Source organism: Dermacentor albipictus, chromosome 8, assembly GCF_038994185.2.
Source record: "Dermacentor albipictus isolate Rhodes 1998 colony chromosome 8, USDA_Dalb.pri_finalv2, whole genome shotgun sequence".
NCBI classification, from domain to species: Eukaryota; Metazoa; Arthropoda; class Arachnida; order Ixodida; family Ixodidae; genus Dermacentor; species Dermacentor albipictus.
Window position 1 is genome coordinate 86,612,501 of NC_091828.1, and position 22,500 is coordinate 86,635,000.

The 22,500-nt window shown below is 47.5% G+C and overlaps 1 protein-coding gene across 2 annotated transcripts in view; it reads left to right on the top strand.

Annotated features, from left to right (window-relative positions):
- Nucleotides 1-4,789: 4,789 nt before the first annotated feature.
- Nucleotides 4,790-22,500, top strand: part of LOC139048476 (serine/arginine repetitive matrix protein 4-like) — a 199,734-nt gene continuing 182,023 nt past the window's right edge. For both annotated transcript variants that reach the window (XR_011507726.1, XM_070522882.1), the window contains exon 1: nucleotides 4,790-4,981. Coding sequence is in view for 1 of the 2 variants with exons in the window: in XM_070522882.1 (XP_070378983.1) it covers nucleotides 4,825-4,981 (157 nt within the window). In the remaining variant the exon portion in view is untranslated. The remainder of the gene's footprint in view (nucleotides 4,982-22,500) is intronic.

A 22,500-nucleotide genomic window follows, 5' to 3' on the forward strand; every position in this document is an offset into this window, starting at 1 on the left:
CTTCAAGTATCGAAAGATGAATGAATGAATGAATGAACTTATGCTATCTGCATTGAAGATACACACAAATCTTGCACCAGCGTTTACCATCACGCCCGTTTCGATGACTGGGCCGGCTTCCCGTCATGAACGTGGCACCTCGTCGATACTGAGCCCTCTCATAGTTTGTGTCCCGGGCAAGGCGCTAGTACGTATACTTGCGCAAATACGCTACCTACATCTCATCGGCATGGTAGACAGTACGAATTGTGAGAAGGAATGTGGTATTCCTGAGACGACAGAACACCTCTTGTGCATCCGCCCTCGATTTGATGCACACAGGAAATCGCTGTCAGACATCTTCTCAAAATTTGTCGTTGGACCATTAACTGAAAAGGTTCGGTTGGGACCTTCGCCTGATCCTCGTCATCAGCCTGATAGTTTGAAGGCTCTCAACAAATTTTTGCATGAAAGCGGACAGGACAAGAGACTTTGGAGAATCTTGGAGCGTGCAAGATTTTCACCATCTACATTAATCAACGTCTTCTCAAATCTTTCTGTCTACACCCTTTCCCTTTTCCCCGCTGCCGAGTAGCAGGTCAGAGCATTGATTCAGGCCGACCTCTCAGCTTTTCTATTATAATAAATACCTCTCTCTATCCCCAATGGCACATTGCGCATTAAGGTAGCGAGTGCCGGGAACGTACGAACAGTACAGGTAGTTGCGCGTAAGCTTGTGAAAATTCTCCTTAGCCGCGAACTGTATTTAACTATACAATCATCGTACTTCATATCCTCTCTCATTAGCTCACTTTCTGTACCTCACTCGTTCAAATTACTGAATCAGTTTAGACTGTTTCAATATATCTTCCCACACTTTCTACAAGATTAGCACTAGTTTAAACTGCAGCTGAAAATACAGACAGCCCGCGAGCTCACCCTCTCTAACCTTGACGTGACGTAGCAGCGGCTTTAAGGTCCGTGGCCCTGGAAGTGTACCAAGTTGCGCAAGCTCGCAGCGGGCTGTCTTCTTCATTCAGTTTCATCCAAAGCGTTCCAGCGTTGCCGTAATGAACTTACTCTCAAGCTGTTCACGTAACAGGGGATCCGTGTTCACGCTTTCTTTCTGAACAATGAGCGACACAACCGGTGGAAATACTTCGTCTGCCGCTGCTGTTAAACGGGCTAGACGCTCAGCGTCCCCGCCGAGAGGATCTTGTCGTTCGGGATCAAGTTCTTTGCCACAATGTATGGCGAATTCGAAACACCTAAACAGCTCCGCCTAAAATTCGCATTAGGGAGTATCGTAATCATCGGTGAATTTTTCAAATTTCTGTTCGCAGCATGCACTGCAAACCGGCGAAGACTGGGCTAAAAGTATTCTGCAACAGCTGACAAAGGCCCAGTCTCCCGTAGGTAATTCGAGCACATGCGGTTGTACCATGAGGTTTACAGAATGTTACACAAAATGTTTACAATGACAGTAAGTGGAGTTTCAAACGTGTTCCGTGTAACGTGTAATAATAACAAGTGGAAAACACGGAAGAAGACTGGAGGAGAAAACGCGACAAAGGTGACGATATGGATATTACTTCTGTCTCTCAAATTACATCTGTCAACTTTGCTATCGCCGTCAATGGGTGAAACTGCTGATTTTCCTTTTTTAGTGTCTCTAAAATTTCACAATTCCTGCTAAATTGTTTGACAGCACTATAGGAGCCTAGATTAGTTGGCAAACGTTAACAGCGGACACGTACAAACGACTACATACCACGAGTTCTTGATTTGGAGCAAACGTCCGTTATTTCCTCTCGTAACTTTAGCGCGTCTGAAATGTTTCACTTAGTTAAGTACCTTGTTTTCGTCTTTGTAGCTACATTTTGGCCAGCGTGCTACCAGGAATATGATTTATAGGCGCCTTCAGATGCCGAAAATAGTATTTATCGGGCACAGCATCTCCATACTTCTTACATGAATGGCGAGTGGTTTTAATCGTCGGGGAATCTAGCACAGTGTGCTGAATGAGTTGTTTGTAGCTGGTCGTCCAACCAACTTCACTGGCACCCGCCGTGGTTGCTCAGTGGCTATGGTGTTCGGCTGCTGAGCACGAGGTCGCGGGATCGAATCCCGGCCACAGCGGCCGTATTTCGATGGGGACGAAATGCGAAAAACACCCGTGTACTTAGATTTAGGTGCACGTTAAAGAACCCCAGGTGGTCGAAATTTCCGGAGCCCTCCACTACGGCGTGCCTCATAATCAGAAAGTGGTTTTGGCACATAAAACCCCATAATAAAAACTTAACTGGCTGCTTAGTACGTGGTACGCATCGATAAGTGCTCAGTTCATCGAGCATGTCTTCTGTAGCGCGAGTATTTCTGAACTAATTCTGGACCGAAATGATAATACTATTCATTGAAATGTATATTAAGTAATAAGATACTTCCGAACCAGGCTACACAAAAAGCAAGTGAGGGCCGTGCGAAGACAATTTTGTTTAGCTTTGGTTTTTTTTTGTGCAATATAGTCAATTGTTTGCCTGATATGAGCGCGTTATATCAAGTCCTAAAAGTGAGAGTCCGCAAAGGTTCTCGTTATTTTTTATTTTTTAACTTTGCAAAGGCACTCGCACGGCTAATTGTTTAAAGAACACTGCAGTCACTAGTCACTAGTGTGACTAGTGGAACTAGTGCCTAGTCACACTAAACACTAGTCGCGTTTACTGTTTTACCGCTTTATTTCACAGAAGTAACACAGATAGTTGTCCGTGAAGGACGTTATTTGGCAATTACCAAGACGTAGTGCTTGACCATTTGTCATTTTTGTAAAAGAAACAAAGTGGCACAGTAGATTAAGAAACGAAATAACTCTTCAAAAGGTAACGCAACATACGACAGAACGCTGAAAGGTCACTTTATGATAGTCCTTTCTTCAAGTACCGTACGAAAATTCTGTTTGACCGTGCTGAATTGAAGAATAGGGATTACATTACCAGAAATTCATCCGGATATTAGCCATTAATTTGTGTTCGTTCCCGCGTTGGATTATTATTATTTGTTTAGAAAACATGCATGCTCTAAACAAGAAAGGGAAAACGAGGAGGAGGATATAGAAATGGAATACAGAAAGAAGGGGAGGGAACAGGAAGAGCAAAAACGTCGGAACTTGGTGATGCATAAAATGCAAATTAAGCGTTAGTTCACAAGCATCGCGCATGCTGTTGAGAACATTTTATTGTTTGCAATTCACCTCGGGAGGAGAGGATGGGAGACCCCTTTTTGTTATATCCCTCTTTTTCTTTCTTTATCTTTTTCTGAAAGTGAGCAAATTACATATAGTTAGACCACTCGGATTTCCATGGTATTTTGCCATGGTAGTTTCTCTATCCCGCAGTATGGGTACAACTGTTCGCCTTGCTGAGGGAGCAAAACCAGCGATAGCTAACTTAGAAAACGGTTCAGTGATTAGTCATTACTCATGATGTAACCGTTAATCAGTCGCTATAGTAAGGCTTAAGTCATCGTTCATTACAGCCGGCCCCGAAACACTGCGAACACTCAAAACGTAAACTAAGCTTAAGGGACAGCGCGCATATTGTTTCGTTGATTTTGTTGTTTGCCCTTAGCCCTCATGGACCCGTGAGGCAACAGATACCAATCGTAATGCACTAACGCCTCACTCCGCTTTTACTTCTTTCTTTGGAGTTTGCATTTGTATGCTCTGCAAGCTTGAACGGATCCTTCTTTACTCATTCATGGCGGATAGTGCAAATGGAGCAGACGAATGAAACATGCCACCATGAATCTGTTCGTTCTTCTGTTCCGTAAAAATGATCTAACGACCAAATGGAACAGACGAAAAATAAAATGCGAACGTCTGTTCATTGGCTCGTTCCGCAAACATTGTCTAACTGGTCTACTTTTCAAGTGGAAGGATAGACGAACGAAAAACTTCGACTGTCTGTTCTTTCGTATGTTCTGCCAAGATTTGTTGAACAGGTGGTCCGGTTTTCAAACGAAACCGCAGACGAACGAAAAATGCGATCGTCTGTTCGTTCGTCTGGTCCGCCAAGATTGTCTAACAGGCGGCCCACTTTTCTACGCTATTGCAATTCCTGCCACACCTTGCCTTCTGGCCGCGCTGAAAAGCGAATGCGACAAGTGTCACTCCAGTTGTTTGTTTGCGCCCCCTCCACTGCGTGGTCCCTGGAAGTCGTCGAGTGTGCTCATTCCTGGGTCCTGCGAAGCCGCCTTCATCTGGCATCCCCGCGCTTATCTTTCCGCGGGCCTCGCTACGGTCGATAACCCCCCTCGAATATGAAAACAAAACAAACAAGCAAGAATTCTTGACACCTCGAGCGCTAGTCCTTTTAACCATCGAAGTTGAGAAAGGCTTCATACGCTTTCACGCGTTAGTTACTTTGATAATGCCCACGTAAAAATTGGTCAGCTGTTTGCGCTTCACAAGCCGTCGCTTCACCCGAGACATCTAATCCAACTCAAGCTTAGCCTAAAATAACGACATTATTGATCCTAATGCTTTACATTTTGGTGCTAGATGGCGCATACGTCTGTTAAACGACCTGAATGTTGCGTACGGAAAGCGATCGAGAACTGTTGTAAATTTTCGCTACTATAAGCTGCAAGTGTAGTCCAAGCCAACCGCCAACGCCTCCGTCGTCTTATGTGTCAATCTTGGCGGCGAAATGGGCTGCACGCTGGCAACAAGGGCGGCGGCGCGCACGCGCGCTCGCGCGCCTTTTCGTCGTCTGCTTCTCTCCGCTTGCGCATTTCGTCTGCGTCGTGCGTTCAAAGTCGCGAACGGCGGGGCGGCGGCGTTCTCTGTGTATGTGTGTGCGTGCGTATGTTTGTGTGTATGTGTGCGGGCTGGGTGCGCGGGGCAACAGTTTGTCCTTGACTCGCTATTTACCACCCCCGTCGTCGCAGCCGCTGTCGTCATGCGCGTCGTCCACGCGATCCGAACCTCGGGCTTCGAAGTGCACAGGTGAGTCCCACCTTTTTTACTTTTTTGCTTTTGATTTCGTCTTTCGGTCCCCCCAAGCCACCCTCTCGATTCGTCCGGCAGCTTGCTGTTTTTTCGAGTGTTTCGTTTTCTTTTTTATCTCTTCTTTTCGGGAAGCCCGCTGCTGCCGCGTTTCGAGAGCAGACGGCGCGCGGCGCAGCAGACGTGCGCACTCACGCTCGTCGTCGTCTGTGTGCGTGCAAATGGCGCTGTACAGACGACGCACGCTTCTGCTCACGGCGTCGGTGGGAGGTTGGAAGGGGGAGACGCCATGCTATTGTTATCCTGCGCGGCGGGACCAGAACGTGTGCTAGGGCCGGACGCTACGCTCTCGGAACACCCGACGACGGCTTGAAAGTTTAGAAAGCTCGCGGATGGGCATGGCGGCGGAAAACTCGGGGGAAAAAAATGTTTTTCGCATCGTACACACCCGCGCGGAGAAAACCGCGTTCGTTCCTCGCGAACGTCTGCAGCGCGAGCAGACGAAAACGAACAGAAGAAGCGTAAATGTCCGACGCCCTTAGTTCTGCCAGCGTTTCGTCTTCAATCGTCGCTGACGGTTTGGATGGATGGCCATCCAAACCGTCAACGACGATGGCTAGGGCTAGCGAAGGGGCTTGCTTCGACGCTCGTGCCAAAACTTTTGTTTACATTTCGCGCCACTCTGGGCGAAGTGACTAAGCCGAAATTTGGGGCTCTAATACGACACGACGCACATTCCAAATTTAGGAAAACAAAGTTGACTGCGTCCCCCCCCCCCACCCTCATTCAACTATGCGCTGAGACTGGGCACAGGGAGTTTCCTTGACGCAGTTTCGAGCATCGCTGAAAAAAAAAAAAGAGTACGATATCATATATATATTTTACAAGACGTATAATGCCTCCCAATATTTTTTTACCGACGGCGATCATCATTTCGTTTTCGCAGCATTCCGCGGCGTTACGTCCAGGTTCAAAAAGGTTGCCGCCGCATACACGTTGAAGGCGCTTCGGTGTGGAACGATTGAGACGGGAGGCCTTTAAAAATGGCGTCCGTGCAAGATGCGCTTGATAAAGAAGCTCCGCCTTCACGCGAAAAAAAGAAAAGAGAGAGAAAAGGAAAGAAAGAAACCGAAAGAGAAGCGTCGACGTCGGTGTGGCGCTGTAAGCGCAAGAATGCGTGTGCTGTACACGTGGTACGTAGCTCTCTCTCCGGCGATGCACTGCGTCCTTCGGCGAGAGTGGCTTCGTTCGACGTCACTGCAACGAAAGCAGAAGCAAAAACAAAATGCGGAGCCTGCGGTGACCGTTGCTCGGAGTGCGCGGCCACACCCAACAAATTTTCCAAGTTCGGGGCATTGTTGTGCCGCGAAAATTTATAGGCGCTAATTTGAAAGCGATGAAAAAAAAAGAGAGAGAGAAGTGTCAGTTATGTTAGAGAACGTCCTTTTTTTATTGTTGTTGTTCCGTTCAGCGGATATTCTCGTCCTCCAATTTGCGCTAGAAAACTTTCCACGCCATCACGCCACGTGGTGGTGACGGCGGTGGCGGAGCGGGATCACGTGGTCACCCGCGGTGGCGCACCTCGATGGGTAAGTTGGGATCGTCGCCTCTCGAAATTTGGGCAGAAGCCCGCCATCGGAGAACGTTATTCTTTAACCTAACCTCTTGGGCAGCTTCGAAGAATCGCCTGCCGTTTCATTTGACGAGAAAAAAAGAAAGAAATCACACGACAGCTGGCGCGCGCGCGCGCGCGCGCGCGGGAAAGTTTTGGCGCGAAATCCGTTTTTTTGGCGCGAATCGGGGAACCGCGGGCTTTTCTAAGCCTCGCGGCGACGGACTGAGTGGAACGAAACGACAAATGCGATATTTTTTTTTTTTTGGAAAGCGAAAGTCAAAGGCATCGATAGCGGGCAGTTTCGACGGCGGTATTCCTTGTTTGGTGTCGGAGCGCATCATTAGGCTCGCCGCGAACAACCTCCACGGACCACGTGATGCTCCTCGTATACCTGAACTGCCGCGCTTATTTCTCAGCGTGACGAAACGAGAAGGTTAGGCGCGTATTTGTCTAACGTGCGCCTAAATCACGCCGTGTAGATCGCCGCTCGTAAATTAACTTCTCGAAATAAATAAAAGTAAAAAAGTGTTCGCGCGCCGACAAGTGTTCGTGCTTCTCGAGAGACTATACGCGCGCTTTCGCTCCTTTGTCACGCTTAAGTCGACTGCCGCGCTTTCAGGGGTCGATGCTAATGTCGGCAGATACTAACGTTAATCAAACAGTGATGTCTTTGTTTTTTTCATAAGCGTATTTTGCGGCAAGAACTCGTTTCAGAGAAAACGTAAAGCTGCGCTAATTTGCGACGACACCTACCAGCGTTGACAAAGCTCGAGCATTCTCGCGTGGTTTTCGTGCACATAGCTTCGGTAATAAGTTTCGAAATGTTTCCATATAACACAAGCCGTCGATAACGCATACTTAAAGTGTGAGTCTTACGTGCAAGTGACAGGACGCGGGCCCGATAAAGATTTGCTGCGTGAACGGGTATAGCGCGCTCTGCGTTCTTGTGGAATGGAAGCGTGCAGTGACGCATAAACGATGCCACACGAATTTCATTAGTGAACCGTGCTGCCGACACCGTGGTTAGTTCAAACTTCTGATTCGACGATTTCTACGATCGCGTGCGGGTGACGTTGGTGCGAAGTGAGCCCCAAAGTTCGGGCTGGCTGGCTTTCCGATCACAACGTTATTTAGTATAGGGTGCGATCTTGTACGCGTTCCAAAGTCGAACGGAGGCGGTCCGTTCTTCATGTCACAAAATAGGCGGGCCGTTCCGTAGCGTTCGTCCGATAGCAGACGACACGGACTGATTGACAGCAGATATCACGTCACAATTGACGTCATGTCGTTCGTCACGGTTCAAATTGACCAATCGTGTGCGGCTCGGGGGAACGGACCGCCTCCGTTCTATTTTGGAACGCGTACGAGATCGCACCCTTAAGGTTGTCTCGAACTTGCGTCACCCTTAAAAACTTGCTAAACAGTTTGCAATCCCTTCTCTGTGAGATTACCTCACTACACGACTGCCCGCTGACAATGACGGTTAACACACGGGAATGCTGCTCGCGCTCGGTATGTTGAATGGATTTTGTCAATTCACTGAGAGGTTGCACGCAGCAGACCGCGGAGACGCGTCAGCCATGACCTCACGCTTAACTACAACGTATACGTTTATCGACTTCGTAGTACGTCCGCAAGGTGCGAATGACGGTTGGTAAAAATGCGTCGTGTCCAGCGAAGTGGGATTTCATTGATTTATCTTATATAAGAATATAAGATTATCGAAAAATGGGTGAGGGGGAGGGGAATAAAACGCGCAGTGTCACCGTTTGCTGGCTGGCGTTCATTCGTCGACCTGTAGCTTGTCTTGAAATTGTGTGACGCTAAATAACCAGCCGAGTAATTTTGTGACTACTTCCCATACAATTAAGCTTTGCAGCACCCAGACAGCGTGATAGCTCGCACAGCTAGATTAAGTGTGAGTCTTTCTTCGCTAACGAATGCTAGTTTCCTGGTTAAGTTAGGCGTTGTCTGCAGCAAACATCAGCAAGACGCTACTGCGAGCATTCGTCGCTTAACTATAATCTCACGTTTTGTAAATCGTGCAGTAAGCGTAGAACGTTGGCAAGGGACGACCGTCGATGAAAATGCGCTGTTTATTACGACGACTTGTGTTTTAAATTCGCATTTTTTGGGTGATAATTTCTAAAGAGGCGGAACTCGCAGTGTCATCGCTTGTCGCGGGACGTACTGCTGTGACGTTGTTGACATTTAGCTCAAGCCGCCTCTCTCGAATTCATGGTTCTCTCATTTCCTTCATTTTGTTTCATTTCGTTTATTAACGTGCATGCAAGTGCATGGAACCTCGCATATGCCCGCATTCTAAAGAAAAGGTGCCTACACTCGCACTGTTTGTACGGACAGTCAACCAGCGAGTCCGTAACGTCGTGCGTGTTATTAGCAAGGTTGACCGATCAATGTCAGACAGCATTTACGCAGAAGACGAAATTCTTTTTGATAGATTTAGGTGCACGTTAAAGAACCCCAGGCGGTCGAAATTTCCGGAGTCCCCCACTACAACGTGCCTCATAATCAGAAAGTGGTTTTGGCACGTAAAACCCCATAATTTTTTTTAAAATTCTTTTTGAATTCGGCCCCTGGCGCGCAGAACAATTACTGAACTTGTTCTTAACTCCTACGAAACTAACCATACATGTCGACCATGTACTTACCGTTTCGACATGACCTTATGCGGATTAAAGCAAGTACTGCCGTGCAATCTATTATACGTTTTGTAGTTGTGTCAAAAAGGCCTAGTTGTTTGCGTTTGGTCCGAACACGTTTACAAGACGTCTATTTGCCGTTGCGAAAACAGGTGCAGACGCCGCTTTAGTCGACTTTTGGTTGAAAAGTTTGGCAAATGCTTGTTATCGCGATTTCATTGCAGTTGGAGTGTAAGAAGCTGTGTTTGATCGTGCCCTCTTTAATAAACTTACCAGTTTAACATTAGGAGAGACTGTGAACTGATGTTTTCAAACACGTCAATAACGTGTAACGGCGGAGCCAAAACGGGTGGATAAGCATGTGCCTTATAACGAAAAGTATACGTGTCCACGAATTTCGTTTTACCAGTCACTTCGTCGCAATTATTGCAGGTTCTTACAGCACGAATGACGCTCTATAAGTACGCTAAAAGACGCCCAGCATTTTCGAACACGAAAGTCAAAGTTCTCAATTGCTCAAAACTGCAGTTTACTTTCGCCGAAAATATTTTCCTTTCAAAACTCACTGATTGCAACGCGTTCTTCAGGCAGAACGCAGCTGTCTACTTTGAAATGGTGTATTCAATGTGCCCACTAAGCCTTTTTCTTAACAACAAACACAGCCAGAGCTTTGTATAGCTGCATACGGTCACTGGTGTCATGGTGTGCAGCTACAGCTTACAACGATCGAGTATATTTTCCAGAATTCATGACCTCTGTGACATGTGGTTTCCCTAGCAAGTTTCTGTACCAAAACTGGGTGCATTCTGGTAGACTGCAAACTTAAAGGGGCGCAAGTCGTTTGCAGCACTGCTCAAGGTACGAGGCTTACACGGGCAATATTCCTCTGGTGCGGCGAAATACACTTCCAGGTATAAATGTATATCCGATTATGCGCGGGATTCGAGAGTTTTGCCTTTGCCTGATACATGTTACGTTACAGCAATTAGTGACGCGTTACGACCTTTGCATACGCACGTCGTATGCCGCGAATGCAGCAGACGCCGAGCAGACGCTGAGCAGACGACGCGGCGCGGATGAACACGTCCCGAGGGGCATTGGGCCATAGAGTTTCTCACTATAACTCCTAGAGGGTAATCTGGGGCCACCGTCTATGGGAGTTTCTTAAGGGGGCACCGTGCCGTCATGGGAATCATGGTATATGTGTCTGCGAGGCTCATGTTGGCTGGTGTTGCAAGAGGCTTCGTCTAAAACATGGATATGGCTACGCAAATAACGCGTTCTCAAAGTAAAATCTTCATAAAATGTTTCCATTCACGCATATTACATCTTTACTCACCCACGATGCATGACCAAGCGAAGAAAAGCAAGAACAGACGACCAACTGTTTCATAGCGAGCGCGAACCTTATCGTCTGTCCTCCAACTTTAGCGGCCCGCTGATACTTGTTACGTAACATGCAGTCGTACACACAATAACAACTTCTCATAGTTAAACAAAACATGTTATCGCGTAATAATAAAGCTAAAACTGCTTTTCACGTGCTGTTCTAGTAGAAAATTAATCATTGTGACAGATGGAACGGTACTTGCCAAGCGCGTCTTCAAGGCGCCCTGTCTCTACGAGAACGATGCCAATCTGAATCCACAATACACCGGCATTCCCGTGCATACCACAGCGCAGCAGCGCCAGATTTCCCTCTAGGTAATGTAGTGAGAAACTCTATAGGCCTTCCTATACTGGCCAAGGAGTCTTGCCGCTTCCGCAGTACCGTAAACGACTTGTGAGGTGGAATGTCTAGATCAATTTGTACTTTCGAAGTGTCCGTTCAAAAACTTACTTTCGTTAATCTTGAGAATACGTTTTTATTGTTAGAAAATGAAATGACGAATAAAAGTTTCATTTTTGTAAATTTAACGTTGAAATCCCAGCGCTAGAACGTCATTGTGACGTCACATCTGTAAATGTGTTTTTCTCGTGTTTGGATCGTTCTGAAGGGTGCCGAAATTCTCGAAAGTTACTAAGTTCCATATTTGGTTACCTTGCAGCATAACGTGGTCAATATTTACCGATAAAAAATTTTGCCTCTGTCCTTGCATATACATAGCATGCACGTACGTCATTCAACGATACTCCGTGGCTTCCGGTTTACGGTTTGCGGAACATATAGGCATATGCTAGCCTATGCGCGCGCCTGTTGATAAGGTACCCCAAGATGGCGGAAGGTAGTGCGGAAGCCTTCGACAGCAGCGGATCTGACCACACGTGCATACTATGTATACCGCCAAAATTCATGACTTAATGGCGGGCTGGAGCTCCAAAATTGCTTCCGGCGCAAACAGCTCCCGAGAGCATAGACTTCGAGATCCGTTCCTCCTACACGCAGGGAACCGTCTCTGTGCCGCGGATCGGGAAACCGCCTATATGTGTAGAAGGGCAATTTGCTAACACGGCTCGACCCGGCCTTTTCATTACTGTAAAACTTACTTATTACTTTACTTTAAATTACTTTAAAGATGGGACGAACGTGTAATACGACAGACATCGATGCCCGCAGACTCGCAACCGATTTTTATTAAAGCCAAGTGTTAAAAAAATTCTTGTAACCCTTCTACTTAGACATGTTGGGATCAATTTCGAGAACACGAGGGCAAACTGAGACAGTGATCAACACGATAATGGCTTACCCGTGGAACAGGTGCTCCAGAAGGAGAGGCAAACTTTTTTTTTTCTGCAGCAGTAAAACTGACGACTGGCTGTAACACGTATCCTCAAGTTTTTCTATAGACAAGCTTCGTGTTTGTAAACAAGAAGCCCATGACGTCTCCATTGCGCAGGCGCATTGGACAGAAGAGAAAACAGACTTATACGTCTCGTCCACCCACTTCAGCTTATGGCCGCATTAATCTGCTGCTTAGCTTGATTCCAGTGTATGAAGACAAATCGCTCAGGACCAATAGCATAATGCGCCTGCTATAGTGCCGGCTATGGTCCCCATTCCTCTCTCAAGACCGACGCTGCGAGACAACTTCGCATTCTAGTAAGCGCGATCTCCTTAGCAGAGTGGCATACCGCACACACAAGACTCACCAGCCTGCACGGACTAAACCTTTAGGGCAACTCGGACCTCCGGCCGGACTGCACCGACGCGAAGCCACTCTTCTGTGTCGGTTGTGGCTTGGAGTTGCCTTCACGAATGTCTACTCAGCACTAATAGGGATGGCTGATAGTCCTGGATGTGATGTTTGCGGATGCGAGGAGAACATTGACCACTTACTGTGCCACTGTACTCAATTTCAAGCACGAGGACTATCTTTGTCCAACACATTGAGGATACTAGATGATCGTCCACCGAGTGAACAGACGGCACTAGAGCACCGTCCCCACCGATCATCGGCTCAGAAGGCAATGAAGGCACTTTTGCGCTTTCTGAGAACGTTTTCTGGTTTGCAACGAGAGGCTTCGACTCAAGTGCTGTCCGTGCACGTCTCTATACCCTGTCTCTCCCCCTTCTCTCTCTTCCCCTTCCACATTCCTCCAGCGTAGGGTAGCCAATCAGACGCTTGACTGGTTAACATCCCTGCCTTCTTCATATCCATATCTATCTATCTATCTATCTATCTATCTATCTATCTATCTATCTATCTATCTATCTATCTATCTGTCTATCTGTCTGTCTGTCTGTCTGTCTGTCTGTCTGTCTGTCTGTCTGTCTGTCTGTCTGTCTGTCTGTCTGTCTGTCTGTCTGTCTGTCTGTCTGTCTGTCTGTCTGTCTGTCTGTCTGTCTGTCTGTCTGTCTGTCTGTCTGTCTGTCTGTCTGTCTGTCTGTCTGTCTGTCTGTCTGTCTGTCTGTCTGTCTGTCTGTCTGTCTGTCTGTCTGTCTGTCTGTCTGTCTGTCTGTCTGTCTGTCTGTCTGTCTGTCTGTCTGTCTGTCTGTCTGTCTGTCTGTCTGTCTGTCTGTCTGTCTGTCTGTCTGTCTGTCTGTCTGTCTGTCTGTCTGTCTGTCTGTCTGTCTGTCTGTCTGTCTGTCTGTCTGTCTGTCTGTCTGTCTGTCTGTCTGTCTGTCTGTCTGTCTGTCTGTCTGTCTGTCTGTCTGTCTGTCTGTCTGTCTGTCTGTCTGTCTGTCTGTCTGTCTGTCTGTCTGTCTGTCTGTCTGTCTGTCTGTCTGTCTGTCTGTCTGTCTGTCTGTCTGTCTGTCTGTCTGTCTGTCTGTCTGTCTGTCTGTCTGTCTGTCTGTCTGTCTGTCTGTCTGTCTGTCTGTCTGTCTGTCTGTCTGTCTGTCTGTCTGTCTGTCTGTCTGTCTGTCTGTCTGTCTGTCTGTCTGTCTGTCTGTCTGTCTGTCTGTCTGTCTGTCTGTCTGTCTGTCTGTCTGTCTGTCTGTCTGTCTGTCTGTCTGTCTGTCTGTCTGTCTGTCTGTCTGTCTGTCTGTCTGTCTGTCTGTCTGTCTGTCTGTCTGTCTGTCTGTCTGTCTGTCTGTCTGTCTGTCTGTCTGTCTGTCTGTCTGTCTGTCTGTCTGTCTGTCTGTCTGTCTGTCTGTCTGTCTGTCTGTCTGTCTGTCTGTCTGTCTGTCTGTCTGTCTGTCTGTCCCTAGTGCCGGCGCATGTTCGCACATGGCAACAGTGAGCAGCTCTCTGTATGACGTCATGGCTTGAAGTAGGCCTATATGTGAAGTGCGTCGAGAATACTGGCCGCATCTTCGAAAACAATTTGGCTCCTGCATCCACGTCAGTCCTCAGCTAAATAGCCAATTGCCTATTTTGCGATTGCTCATTCTCCGCCAGCCTTTTTGTTTTACACATCAACCACTTTGGCCGATGCGCGGCCGTTTTAGCGCAGTTGAATGTAGCGAGTGGTTATAGACCGCGCCGGCTGTGCTGACGTCACTTCCGCCACCTCCGCTCCCTGCGAAGGTCGGACTTTATTTCTCGGGGTAGCACCGGCTGCAATATAGCCCACGTTCGCATTTCTTATTTACCAACAATGGCAACTTATTTCTTCATGAAATCGCAGACCTTCAAAACTTATCCGCAGCAGAAAAATGGTGTTTGCGCCCCACTATGGGTACCCGTGTCCTCTAGTCCGTTTAGGCAACTTGTGCAGGCATGGTATTACTATGTGGTCTTCTGGAACATGTCATGGACGCACTGTTTTATCTTTTTCGTCATCTTATCGGCCTTTAGCACTGAGATTAATCCGTGGCACGCAGTCGAGGCAGCGTGGTTAGAGTAACCTGCCACATTGTGAGTGCCACATCAAAAAAAATACATGAAATAATCCCATATGACATACCCTCGCGAAATTTACTATTTATTGCAATGACTTCAATCCTCCTCAAAACTAACTTTGCGTAATATTATAACAAACATGAATAAATAACTTTACGTAAGGTAAGTATGTAAAGTCGGACGTATGTGAAGCTGCATGGAAGTGCTTTAATTACATTCCTGTCATCAGCCTTCGCGAAAATTGACGCTAGTTTTATTTATACCGTTAGGTCCTTGCGTACAACAACAAAGCACCCGTGAAGCGCTTCTCGAATAGCCTGAGTTGACACGAAAAACCCAAGATGTACAGTACCAATACTCGAACCTACTGCACGATGTTTCAACTTCATCTCTGTATACAGATAAGTAAAATAGGTTTTTAAACGAGATCATGTTCCTAGGGGTGGCCAGCAACCCGGACGAAAGACAAAAGGAAGTATATGATACGAGCGCGGAGTAACAACTGGTTTGTTTTTTCAAAAAAAATTTTCCTGCCCACCCCTAGAAACATGTTCAACCACCAACTCGCCCAGCTGGCCGGGTTATTTCCATTTTAAATGAGTTCACGGGAAAACTGTTACTTTGTCCGCGTACACAGGGTGATTCTGCCTTCAGAAAATAACCGTGGCGCCTAAAAAAAAGAAAGATTTTGGCAGAAACCGTCTCGAGAGAAATGTCGGCGTGAATGCGTCGAACACTGAAGCAATGTAACGACGCGCACCGTATTGCCAACGTCAAAGCGCGCATTGCACGAGTCACCTGTGCACCTAGGATGCTGTCTCGAGCTACCCCCCACCCCCACCCCCGCCCTCTCTCCTGTGGGCACGCTGCTCCATCTGGCGGCACCGCCGTGAAGTAGGGACGCGGTCCGTGGTCTGAATGTATTCGAGGTGAGATTGATTCCGCCTAGCATCGGAGAAATTCGAAAGAATTTTTTTTTTCGTTGAAGAGCGGCCTACATAACACGTAGCACCACGCACCCAGATATCCGAGTTGGTGCCACGGATGGTATGGATCCCGGTTCCCCCGGCCTAATGGTATATGCCATTAAAGACTATTAACTACTTGGTACTGATGTACTAGAGCGCCAAACAGACGACACAAGAAGAGACACAGACGAGCGCTCGCCCGCGCTCGTCCGTGTCTCTTCTTGTGTCGTCTGTTCGGCGCTTTAGTACTTCAGTAACATGCACCAACTAGCCCAACAAAATGTTATGCTGGAATAACTACTTGGTGACCGAAAACGGCCGGAATAGGATGAGAGACGCGCTGGAAAGTGCGCGAAGTGTATCCTAAAAAATGCTAATGGCGTCGAAAAGCGTTTTTTTTTTTTTCACTTTCGTAATTTACCACTTGGCAATAAAAACCGATTTGGGAAACGATTATGTCCATAGTTAGTCGTCTTCGCGTCTGAGGAGGATATGGGAATATACAGATTCTTATGCGACATCTCCATATGTTCGCATTGCCACGTGGGACGTGGTCCATTTGGTATTTGGCAACATAACGGTTTTTGTGTGGGTTCCCCTATGTAATTGTAGTAATGGTGGTTGTGGGTCGTGTGTGTGTGTGTGTGTGTGTGTGTGTGTGTGTGTGTGTGTGTGTGTGTGTGCGTGTGCGTGTGCGTGTGTGTGTGCGTGTGTGCGTGTGTGTGTGTGTGTGTGTTTCTAGTGTTTCTGCGCTCACTTGTATACACCAACTACTTCCTCAGACATTCTTTTTAGAACTTACACAAGTGTTCGAGAGCGTCAGAAGAATGTTTTAAGAACCACACTGAATGTCCGCCTGGTTTCCTGAAATGTTGCACAAAGCTCATGAATGATGCAGAGAGATGCACAGGCTTTTAGCCTGGGAGGACGTTTCTAGTCTGTACTAGAAGAAGAATAAACTTGAACTTGAACTTGAGATTGCATTAGCAGGGGAAAAAAATGTCGTTTGTGGATGAGCGGGCAAAGTTTCAAAAGCCTCACCTAATTACTGGTATCGCCAAGAAAGTGCTTATGCAAACGCTCGAAAGCACTCTGCAGCCGCTATCTGCAATGTTTGCCATCGTTGCGGGAGAATTGAATATGACACCTTGTTCCATTTAGTAGAAATGAGAGGAGAAGGTGGGGACGGCATGTTAAGGGTGATGGACCGCCAGTGTTCAATGTTCGCGGGTTAATTACTGGCTTTGCAGCTAGTTACCAAATACTCTTCCTCTGTTTTCATAAGTCACACGAAGCGTGTAGAAAGAAAGCTGCCCACCGGGTGTCATCGCAGAGCTGAATCTGGCACGTAGATTAAAAATCTGGCAGAAATAAGGGACAGGTTACGCGTGACGCGTGCACAAGGTTTAGAATGTGGGAGAATTACTGTCTTTGGAGTGAATTATACTTATGCGGGCACTCCAAAGGGTACCGCTACACGCGTTCTGCGTACCGCCTAAAACGTCTTTCAAGCTCTCTTCGTTGGACCGGATGTGACACCGAGTTGGTGGAAATGGGCGCCACCTTGTGGGTGGTATGCGCGCAACGTCTGCAGTTTTTCCGAACAACATTCATTTGGGTTAGATGGTGCATACTTGAATTGGCAAGGAACAGCGCCAACTAGGACCACCAAGAGAGGGAGAACGACACAGGACAGGGCGCTTGTCCTGTGTCGTTGTCCCTCTCGTGGTGGTCTTATAGTTGACGCTGTTCCTTCCTAATTTAGTTTTCTCGTCTCAGTACCGCCTATTTATTGCCTCCCTCGAAACATCTGCGCATGCGCCCTGAACGCGTATTGTCCGGGTGTCTTGGGAGAACGAAATGTTAAATTAAATTAAATTAAATTATCGGGTTTCACGTGCCAGAACCACGATCTGGTTATGAGGCACGCCGTAGTAGGGCACTCCGGAATAGTTTGGGTCACCCGGCGACATTGCAAGACAGTGTAAATCAGATCATCAGTAGACTGGAGCGGATAGAAGAACGGGAAAATATCGCGGATCAGAGATTAGGCAAAATTGAAATATATCTAAACGAGACAGTGGTCCCTGTTATGGAGCGGGAGTGCACTCGGCCGCTAGCCCAGCAGGGTAAGTCGCCGAGTGGACTTGAGCTCAAAACTAGTTCACCAAATTTCCGTGGTCAAGATGGCTCTATTAAATAGTTCATTTAGTATTTGGCAGTGGAATTGTAGGGGGTTCAATCATAAGAAGGCGTCTCTGCAGCAGTTTGTTAGAACGCATGGTGTCAAGCCTCAAGTTATCATGTTACAGGAAACACTGACGTCTAACGTGACCTTAACGAATTTCAAAGCGGAAGTTAAGGATAATGAACAGGCCAGAGGACTCGCTACTCTCATTAATAGGAGGTTGGCGTATATTAGACATGATCTTCACATGGCAGATTGCAAGATTGAATATATTATGGTGGAAGTAATCTTAGGTCGGCAAAGGTCATGTCAGAGGAGCGTTTACCTGCTTAACCTGTACAGTAGCCCCCGGGACACGAAGCAGAGTTTCAAATCTCTCTTGACCAAGGCAACCAATCTGGCTAAGGATGCAACGTTGCTTATTGGAGGGGATTCGATGCACCATATCATGTGTGTAAGTATGTTTATAGCACTATTAAGGGGGAGAGACTATGGCAGCAGGCACTAGACTTGAATTTAACTCTGATTACAGACCCCTCGTATCCCACCAGATGTGGCACGTCGACATGTAGAGATTCGACACCTGATCTCACTTTTGTTCGGGGGGGGGGGGGGGGGTGGATTCGTCCTGGTCCAATTCTAATATAGATTTTGGTAGCGATCATTACATACTTATGATTACTTTGGTAGTGGCTAATAAAAAGGAGCGCACATTCAGGATGGTTGACTGGGATGCATTTAGGAAACGAAGAGCGCAGAGAATCGATGATGAGGGAAATGAGTTGACCTTGGAACAGTGGACTAGTCAGCTTAAAAGTGACGTTGAGGCGTCCACTAAAGAGGTTAAGACCGATATTGACACGGAACACATGGATAGTCGCCTGGCACATTTGTTGGAAGCAAAGCAGTCGATGTTAGCGAGATGGAAGGGTCAGAGATTAAATAGAAGGCTTAGAAAGCGTATAGCAGTGGTTAATCAGGAAATTGAAGACCATTGTCGGGTACTGTGCAAGCAGCAATGGGATGAAGTGTGCAATTCTATTGATGGTCGCATTAAGAGGGGAGGCGCGTGGAGTTTTCTCAGACATTTACTAGATGATACAAACATTAAGTCTAATCAGAGGACTGCGATAGGTAAGCTGGGCCATCAGGCGTGTCGGGACTCCACGGAGCAGGAGTTGCTGCAGGATTTGGCTCAGAGATACCTTCCGTTGGAGACCTGGCACGATACACCTGATGTGGTTTTGGAATATAGTGGAGAGGAAAATGCAGCTATGGACGCGGAATTTACTGAAAGTGATATAAGGATGGCGCTGCAGAATCTTAATGGTCGATCGGCATCAGGGCCGGATGGCATTACGAATAAAATGCTACGGAATTTAGACGACGGGTCAATTGAGTTCCTTACGCGGCAGATCAATTGCCTATGGAAGGAAGGCTCTTTCCCGGAAGAGTGGAAACTGGCAACTACTGTTCTGATACCCAAACCGGGGACGGCCATAGGGCTTGAAAATCTCAGACCCATTTCCCTGACGTCGTGTTTGGGAAAAGTCGCTGAGCATGCCATTTTAAATAGGCTAACGCGTTATGTTGAGGGCATTGGGGTCTTTCCGCTCTCGATGATAGGATTTCGGCCCGGCCTCTCGACTCAGGATGCTATGATCAGGATTAAGCATCAGATCCTTGACCGGCGAACAAGGGATACTAAGGCAATAATTGGACTTGATGTGGAGAAAGCTTTCGATAAAATCCGACACTCTTTCATTCTACGGGTGCTATCGGACTTGAATATGGGGCAGCGGCTTTTCCATTTTGTCAAGGCTTTCCTTACGGATAGAAAGACATGTCTCAGATTTGGGGAGATAAAATCGGAAGTCGTTAAATTGGGTTGCTCTGGTACTCCGCAGGGATCCGTACTCTCGCCTATGTTATTCAATCTGGCGATGTCGAAGTTGGCTAATAGCTTGGACACTGTCCAGGATATTGGCTATTCTATCTACGCGGATGACATTACTATATGGAGTGTCGGTGGTAGTGATGGAGAGCTTGAGGCTAGGCTGCAGCAGGTGGTAACGCTTACGGAGGAGTATCTGGGTCTCATGGGGCTCAAGTGCTCCACTAAAAAGTCGGAATTGCTGATCTTCAAATCTAAGAAGCTAGGTCGTAGGCCGTGGGGTTGGGTACCGGAATTTGAGCCTTGCATTAGAATTCATACTAGGGAAGGGTCGGTGATACCCAAAGTTGAAGCAATCAGGGTCCTGGGTTTTGTACTTGAAGCAAACTGATCGAACATTAGAACCATTCAGCGTATTACCAAGAAAACGGAGGAGGCCATAAGACTTATAAGAAGGATCTCTAATAGGCATAGGGGTTTAGGAGAAGAAGGTGCGATGCGCTTAGTTCACGCATTTATTATGTGTCATTTCTCGTATGTGGCAGCTATGCTAAATTGGAATAGGGGGGAGAAAAATAAATTGGAAGCATTAATCAGAAAAGCCATCAAGGCTGCGCTTGGTCTGCCTATGACTACGTCAAACGATATGTTGTTACGACTGGGTTTGCATAACACTTTAGATGAAATTGCTGAGGCTCAACGTACCGCACAGAGGGAGCGGTTGCTAGGTACACCAGCGGGTAGGTATATTTTAGAGTCAATTGAAGAATCGGTGGCTGTGTCGCACGATAGGGCGCCCCTACACGAGTTGAACGTGAACCTTATGGCAAATATCATGGTTCGTCCATTTCCGCGGAATGTGCACCCCGTGCACAATGTAGGGAGGCGGGTCGCGAGAGCTAGGGCTTTGTTGCGAGAGGCGAAGGATCAGGAGGAGGAGTCTGCGTTTGTTGACGCCGCATGGATTAATGGTAAAAATGCTTATTCGGTGGTGGTAGTAGATGGCAAAGGGAGCGTTAGAAATGCTGCTTCCATTTATACCAAAGATCCGGGGGTTGCTGAACAGGTGGCTATTGCTCTAGCACTACTTGATTCAAGAAGAGTTTTGGTGTTTAGCGACTCGCGATCTGCGATTACAGCCTTCTCGAGAGGACTTGTTGCGGAACCGGCTAACAGACTGCTGCAGGGTAGGGATATCACTTCGCATACCGTTACTTGGTTCCCGGCGCACATGGGGACAGTGGAGGGAGCCCCGCGTAACCTCAACGAGGTGGCGCACAGGGAGGCACGAGGATTAGTGTGCCGTGTACTCCCTGAAGGGGCTCGATCTCCCGCTCCTGAGTACAGGGACCAACTGTTAACCTACAACGAAATCACCAAGCACTATTACTTAGGGCGCAGGGCATTCCCGCTGCCACATCCTAAATTAAATAGGCCGCAGGCGGTTACATTAAGGCTTCTGCAGACACGAACGTACCCTAACCCGGTCATCATGAATAAAATTAATCCGGACTGTGGGGTTTCAGTCTATTGTAGTAAGTGTGGGGTTTTGCTCGATTTAGAGCACATGCTTTGGCGCTGCTTGGCGTTGGCCGGTGATGGTTTTCGAGGTGAACAGTGGTAGCATCGGATGCTACACAGTGAAGTGCTGGCGGACCAACTCAGGGCTGTCCAGAGGGCCCGTGTGACGACAGAGGGGCTCGGCCTCTCTGTACCGACGTGGGAGCGGCCCGCATCAGTCCCAGACTGATCCCTCAGGACCTAAATAAAGTTATTCATACCATACCCGGCGTTCTTTAAGGTGCACCTAAATCTAAGTACACCGGAGTTTTCGCATTTCGCCCTCCATCGAAATGCGGCCGCTGTGGCCGGGATTCGATCCCGCGACCTCGTGTCCAGCAGCCCCACACCATAGCCACTAAGGAACCGCGGCGGGTAAATCCGCGCCATCTTTAATTCTGAAGAAAATGGGGGCCATGATATATGGGTGATGCGTGCGGGCAAGGAACTTTAAATTGTGCGGTTTAAATGGGAGCATTAAAAAATATTCTTTTTTTCGGTGAAATTTCGCTCCTATTTATACGGCAGGCCCTTTTTTATTATAACGGACCACCACGCCCTCTGTTGGCTTTCGTCCTTAAATGATCCCACAGGGAGGCTTGGACGATGGGCTTTGCGGCTACAAAAGTATTCCGATTCGCTGGTGTATAGGTCTGGTCGCCTACACAAGGACGCCGACTGTTTGTCCCGTTACCCCGCACCTCCACCAAAATGTCACGGGTATAAACTATTTACATGGTGTATTTACACGATGCGTATATATACAGCAGCACAGAACCCCGAGAGGCTGTTGCCACTTCGTCGTCTTTACCGTAGACGACTTTGTCCTCTTTTCCACCGTAACAATATTGCTTAATAGTTAACTGAAGAAGAACAGCTTGGCTGAAAACGTGGCTGTGGTTACGAAAGGTCGCACAGGTCTGCCGTTACTTTCCTTTTAATCACGGCAATAAACAAAAAACAAAGGAAAATGAACGTTTTTCCCGTAAGAGTGTTCGCTCCTTAGAGGTCTGTAACGTTTCTCTGCCTTTCGAGAGAGAGAGAAAGAGAGAATAAACGACTGATGGTATACTGATGTCAAACCATCAAAGCCAACGACGCCCAAGCAACCCTAACCGGCTTCCGCGTAACGACGGCAGCTTTGAACATTCGTGCAGGCTTCCTTCTGCACACGGCTCACTCTTACGTGGCGGTTCCTCGTAAACGGCTCGTTGGAGGTGAACACCAAGTCGACTCAGATGTCACGCGTGGGCAGTTTACTGCGAAACACACCCATCGTTCTGCGTAGAACATCCCGGAAGCGTTCAAAATGCGACCAGGAAGTTGCCGGTTCTTATTTACTAATTTCCTTCTCTTTCCTCTTTTTTTGGGGGGGGGGAGGAGGCGGGGGGGGGGGGGCGTTTGGT